Source organism: Sapajus apella, unplaced genomic scaffold, assembly GCF_009761245.1.
Source record: "Sapajus apella isolate SASKATOON/1434 unplaced genomic scaffold, GSC_monkey_1.0 scaffold105, whole genome shotgun sequence".
Classification (NCBI taxonomy): Eukaryota; Metazoa; Chordata; class Mammalia; order Primates; family Cebidae; genus Sapajus; species Sapajus apella.
In genome coordinates this window covers 2,510,364-2,517,067 of record NW_022437045.1, presented here as the reverse complement: position 1 = coordinate 2,517,067, position 6,704 = coordinate 2,510,364, and the positions used below count along the sequence as shown (strand labels likewise).

Below are 6,704 nucleotides of genomic sequence, written 5' to 3'. Positions count from 1 at the left end.
TTTTTTTTTTTTTTTTTTTTTTGGAGTCAGAGTCTCCCTCTGTCACCAGTCTGGAGTGCAGTGGCACCATCTTGGCTCACTGCAACCTCTGCCTCCTGGGTTCCAGCGTTTCTCCTGGCTCATCCACTCGAGTAACTGGGGCTATAGGTGTGCACCATGACGCCCAGCTAATTTTTGTATTTTTAGTAGAGATGGGGTTTTACCATGTTGTTTAGGATAGTCTCTTGACTTCATGATCCGCTTGCCTTGCCCTCCCAAAGTGCTGAGATTACAGGCGTGAGCCACCTTGCCCGGCCAGTATGTGTAGTTTTCTTAATTTATTGCACTAAGTTCCAGAAGAGATTATAATAGTAATAATGATAGTATACTCATTGTTACTTTTTTCAGACTCAAATAGAAATACCTTGTTTTTGTTCTACTATGATGATGGTTTTGTTTTGATATATATGTTTTTTATTAGGAGTATATTCTGCTTTTTCTAGATGATAGTGTTTTGTGGGGTTTTGATTTAAAATTTTATTAGTGGAGATAATAGCATCGTTTTTCAATTATTCAACTTTCTTATATGATTCAGCATGGAAGTCCTGTACACACACACACACACACACTCACTCTCTCTCTCTCTCTCTCTCTCTCTCTCACTCTCACTCTCTGTCCCACCCTCCCTCCCTCCTTCTCCTTCTCTCTCTCTCTCTCTGTCTCTCTCTTTCTTTCTTTCTCTTTCACTCTTACAAATTCACACTCTCCTTTGAGGTAGTACATTTAAATATCCTCTGATTTTTGTTTTGCTTTGAAGTATAAGCTATTTCACAACTACTTTCTATTTGCAACAATTTTGCAACTCTACTGAGATGGGTCCCTAGTTTTTATTACTATTCTATTTTTAAATTAGGATTATTGCTTGCTTTGTGTGATCAATTTAGAAATGGTTATCTTTTTCTGTATTCCGTGCAGTATAACCTGAGTGTTTCCTGCCTCTGGAAGGTTTGGATGAACTTAATGGAAAAACTTTTAGGAGCCCTGTGCGTTGGCTTAGGCCTGTAATCCGAACATTTTTGGAGGCCCTCGTGGGTGGATCACTTGAGGCCAGAATTTCAAGATTTGCTGGGCCACATGGCGAAACCCGTCTCTACTAAAAACACAAAAATTAGCTGGGCATGGTGGCACATGCCTGTAATCCCAGCTACTTAAGAGGCTGAAGCAGGAGAATCGCTTGAACCCGAGAGGTGGAGGTTGCAGTGAGCCAAGATCACGCCACTGCACTCCAGCCTGGGTGACAGAATAAGATTCCATCTCATAAAAAAAAGAAAACCAAAAACTCCTCTAGGGTTTGGTGTGTTCAGGGAGATTAATTTTTGATAACATTTTTCAATTCTTTTTTTGGTTATTTGTATTCAATTATTCTACCTTACCTGAGTAAACTTTAGTAGTAAATATTTATTATTAGAAACAGTCTATTTTGCTTTTCATAGTTGTACATACTTTTTTAAAAAACTAACTTTGGTGTGCACATCTGACATTGTGTTGTGTTTTTGCCCTTTTAGCTTTAGGTTTATTGGAGTTTATGCTTTTTATTTCTGTTACTACCCTAGTTCTTCATTTTTGGACTATTGATAATACTCTTTTAAGTAGCATTTAATCCCTTGGCTGCTTCTCCTCCCTTTTTGATCTATCGTTTTAATTCTCTGCAAGACTAATCTTTATAAATGATCTCATATATCTTAAACATATGCTCAGGAACAAGCAACAATTGCATGTTGTACATAGAATAAAATCCAACTTTATGGTATTGAGAATTATTCTCAATGTAATCTGTTATTTTTTCCAAACATTTTTCATTACTTAGATTACAGAGTTTCATAGATTTCTCTAAATTAATGGTAAGTGTTCTCTTTGCTTGTGTTGCTCCCCCTTTTTACTTTATCATCTGCTTCTCCAATTTTCTTACCTTTCACCCTTCCTTCACTATTCAAACCAAACTAGAATTTTGTAGAGCTTGTTTGGTGTCTGAAGCCCAGTGATATTGTATCACTTCATTGGTTGTTTTTCATTCATTCAACCTTCTGCAAACATTTACTTTGGCCTGCAGTGTTTGAGGCACTGTACTTTGTTCTGGAGCACACAAGATAAGAAACATTTTCTGGCCTCTGGAAGCCTAAAGTTTAATAGTCAAGGTTAATTGGAATACATACATGTAATTACATTTATAATCATGGGAGAACTTTAGAAAAGAAGGGCTTTGGAAATTCAGGACTAGAGTTAATATTTTAGCTTGAATAATTGGTTCAGGAAAGTTCCGTTGTACAGATGACAGTTAAATTTGTTTTTAAAGGATGGGTAAGAAATGGATGCTAAGGATGAGCTACATAGACAGAGACAGTTGAGAGTAAACAATGAATTCTCAGTCTTTCAGATAAAATCTGCTTTACCTGCATCTTCCTCTCAGTTAGTGGAAATGCGATTTTTTCATTTGCTCATACTCTGAAGCTTAAGAATCATCCTTGATTCTTTTCTTCCTTTTGTTCTTCAGATCCAATCTGTTAAGAAATCCTCTGCCTTCAGAGTATATTCTGAGTCACTAACTCACCACCTCTGTCACTAGCTCCTAGAATCAAGCCACTATCATTTCCCACCTGGTTTATTGCAGAATCTTCTTAATGGGGCTTCTTCCACCCTTGCCTCACAGCAGTCTGTTCTCAATACTGCAGTGAGACCCTTTTAATACCTAAGAGTTCGTGTAATGACTCTGCTCAGAATCCTCCATTGACTCCCTGTCTCATTCAGAGTAAAAGCCCAAGTTGTTTTGTTTGTTTGATTTTATTTTGAGACAGGGTTTTGCTTTGTCGCTAAGACTGGAGTACAGTGGTGTAATCGTATTGCACTGTATCCTTGAACTCCTGGGGTGTAGCAATCCCACCTCAGTCTTCCAAGTAGCTGGGACTAAACCTGTAGCTACCGTGCCTCGTTAAATTTTTTATTTTTATGTAGAGACAGGATGTCACTATGTTGCCCAGGCTGATCTCGGACTCCTGGCCTCAAGCAGTCCTCTGACCTGCACCTCCCAAGTCAGTGGGATTACAGGCATGAGCCATCGTGCCTGTGCTAAAAGCCCAGATGTCAACAGTCACTTCATTGGTCCTTGTATGTTCTCAGTTTGATCTGTTGTTCCCTTCCCAACATTTTTTGTCACCAATTCATAGATTTCTCTGATAAGACTTGCTTATGTTGCCTACCCCCGACCCCTGCTTTTATGTTTTACTTTGCTTCGTTTCTCACCTCCTTCGCCCTGTGACTGGTTCCATCGCAGCCATAGTGGCATTTTTGTTGTTTCTTACATAAACTACCTGTAATCCTGCCCCAACATCTCTGCATTTGATGTTTTTTATACTGAAAACCCACTTTCGTCATATATTCATATGGCTTCACCTTCTGTAAGTCTTTGTTTAAATGTCACTTTAATAAGGCCTTAAGTGACTGCTATTTATTTATTTATTTATTTTGAGACAGAGTCTTGCTCTGTTGCCCAGGCTGGTATGCAATGGCACAATCTCGGGTCAGTGCAACCTGGGCCTCCCAGATTCAAGCGATTCTCCTGCCTCAGTCTCCCGAGTAGCCAGGAATACAGGTGTGAGCCACCATGCCTGGCTAAATTTTGTATTTTTAGTAGAGATGGAGTTTCACCATGTTGGCCAGGCTGGTCTTGAACTCCTGACCTCAAGTGATCCGCCCACCTCAGCCTCCCAAAATGCTGGGATTACAGGTGTGAGCCACTGTGCCCGGCCGTGACTGCTATTTAAAACTGTAAGCTCTACCTGTCATTCTTTACACTCTGTTCTCGCTCACCTCTGCTTACTTCCTTCCTTAGCACATACTACCTTCTGTTATGTTATATAATTACTTGTTTTTTCTCTGTCTTTTCCCACTGGAATGTCTGCTAAACTAGGGCAAGAATTTTTTGCATTTCACTGCTGCTTCTCCAGTGTCTAGGTTATAGATGGTGTTTGATATGTTTCTTGTGGAATGAATGAATGATGTACAGAAGCATTACAATGTTGGATATACAAAAAATATTGTAGAGTTGAGTTGTCTTAAGAGTCTGTGTAAGCTATTAATGACAAAGTTAAATGGCAGACTTAAGTGTGACCTAGGTTGTGGAAACTATAAGTAGTGGGCTGAGAGATAAACCATTCATTTGCTAAGCAATGGGGGAATCACCAGGGACTTTTTATGTTGAAGTCACATGATCTTAACAGTACTTGACAAGGATTAGAGAGGGGAGAAGTCCAGAGGCAGAGTAACTTTTTTTGGTAATAGTGGTTTTGAAAAGGAGATAATTACGAAAAATAGTAAGGTTGTATACTTTCTGAAAATACAATCTCAAAAACATGGAGCCATTCTAGACTTAAAAATATTTTTAAAAACCAATGTGTACTATTAGGTTAAATATATTTTCTACATTTTTGAGACAGTTTGGAAACTGAATGTTAACTGGATGTTAGATGAAATTGTAGAGTTAGTAATTTTATTTCGTGATAATATTTTGAAAACAATTCATAAAGCAAGTGTTCTTATATTAAATGTTTTTGGCAGGAGAAGAATTTTTTTGAAAGAAATAGTACAAACAGTCAGTAAAACAGTAATTGATAGACTATGAAGCCGGAGTAGAGGAAAAAAAATTGGATGTGGCAGGTTTTTTTGTTTTTTGTTTTTTTTTTCTTTAAAACTTGGGTGACCAAATGAATAACAGTGCCACTGACTGGGAAAGTGCAGATGTGAAAAGGAGCAGTTAAAAGTGTAAAGGGGAAATACGGCATTTCCTTCCTCCCACACCACCACCCCCAGTCCTGTCTCCCCATTCTCTCTTCATTCTGCCCGCCCTTCCTTCCTCATAGTGATTTAGAATGTCATCTTGGTCTTTTTTGTTCTGGGTCTTCCTAAGTGCAGTAACTTTTAACTATCATATATTTTTGTATTTTCTTTGGTATCATTTTAGTAGTTTTAATAGAAAATGTTTAGTTGATAGTTAAGTGACAAGTTTGTTTCCTAATGTTGCTGTTTTTACTTTACTTTCTTCTTACATAGTTTTTGTGTCCTCTCCTTCTAGAAGTTGAACTTCAAGAGTACAATTGTCTTTGTAATCAGTAGTTTGCTGTCTTCATTTTTCTCTTTTAAACTCATATTTTTGGATTTAACTCAGGCTTATAACTGGATTGATTAACATTTACTTCTGGGATGTATATAGGGTTTTCTTATCTGTGGAATCTCTTAAAGAACTTACTGTTGTGTCTGTTTTTTAACAGGAGTGGGTACATAGTGGCAGCAAGAGTTGCCTTCAACTCTAGATGACACACTTTATTATTAATAACTAATTGCCAGACTCTACTCTGAGAAACAGATTTCTTCATCGCTCTCCTGCTTTCAGGAACTGTGTGCTCAGATGGTAATTCTGAGTAATACCAAAAGCTGCTGCTATTTTCAGTGCTTGTCCTTTTATAGAGTGTAAAGAGTTAATTGAAGAAGGGTTGAAAAGTTTCGTGAAAAAGGTGTCAGCTTGTAATGAGTTTTTAAACTGGTTGTCACAGGTCACTCTATTTTGTTTAAAGTTTGCTGACTTTCCAGAAGTAAGACAAACTTATTAAGGACTATGTAATATATGGTACACAACCTTCAAAAAAATTAACTGTGATTAACAGTATGTATTTTTTTCTTGATCTCCAAAGAGAGTGTGGAATGATTAATTTTACTGACTAAAAGTTTTAGGTGGCCACTCTTACAGAAAAAAACCCAACACTTGTTTTGTAATAATTGTTTTTTTCTCTCCAGCTTCAACAGTTAATACAAACCTTACAGATACAACAGCAGAAGCCCCAGCCTTCCATTCTGCAGGCTCTGGATGCTGGTCTTGTTGTTCAGTTGCAAGCTCTTACAGCACAACTTACAGCTGCAGCTGCGGCTGCCAACACTCTCACTCCCTTAGAACAGGGAGTCTCCTTTAACAAGGTAGAAACTAAAATATCAAATTGGCTCTATGTGAATTATTCAATACTATATACTATCTCATGGATTTTAATTCTATAAATGAATTTTTTATGGACTGTTTTAATATCCCCTGTACGCTGTATAAGACATTGTGAAGTTTACAAAAGGTTCAAACTTCTGAAAATTGAATAATTAAAACTGTTTTCTTAGGCCAGGTACAGTGGCTCATACCTGTAATCCCAGCACTTTGGGAGGCCAAGGCAGGTAGATCACTTGAGGCCAGGAGTTTGAGACCAGCCTGGCCAATGTGGTGAAACCCCTGTTTCTACTAAAATACAAAAATTAGCTAGGTGGTGCGTGCCTGTAATCCCAGCTACTGGGGTGGCTGAGGCAGGAGAATCGCTTGAACTTCAGAGGTAGAGGTTGCAGTGAGCTGAGATCAAGCCAGTGTACTCCAGCCTAGGTGACAGAGCAAGGCTCTTGTCTCAAAAAAAAAAAAAAATTGCTTTTTCTTGAAACATTTAAAATATTTTTATTTGACTAAAAATAACTGGTCAGTAAAATCTTGTACTCCCCCCCTGAGGCAAGCTCTTATTTTCTGAACTTGTCTGATTTTCATGGATGCCACATTTTATTTTGCTGCTCTCTCTGTGTTCTGTCATTTGGACCTGCAAAAGTTAAAATTTTCTAATCAATGTGTGAAAAGTTTAAAGGAAAACTTCTCT

General features: G+C 37.9%; 1 protein-coding gene across 9 annotated transcripts in view; it reads left to right on the top strand.

Moving 5' to 3' along the window:
* The window catches only part of SCAF8 (SR-related CTD associated factor 8), a 250,670-nt gene that overhangs the window by 59,628 nt on the left and 184,338 nt on the right, over positions 1-6,704 (top strand). For all 9 annotated transcript variants that reach the window (XR_004262852.1, XR_004262850.1, XR_004262851.1 and 6 more), the window contains one exon: positions 5,824-6,000. Coding sequence is in view for 5 of the 9 variants with exons in the window: in XM_032258747.1 (XP_032114638.1) it covers positions 5,824-6,000 (177 nt within the window). In the remaining 4 variants the exon portion in view is untranslated. The remainder of the gene's footprint in view (positions 1-5,823; positions 6,001-6,704) is intronic.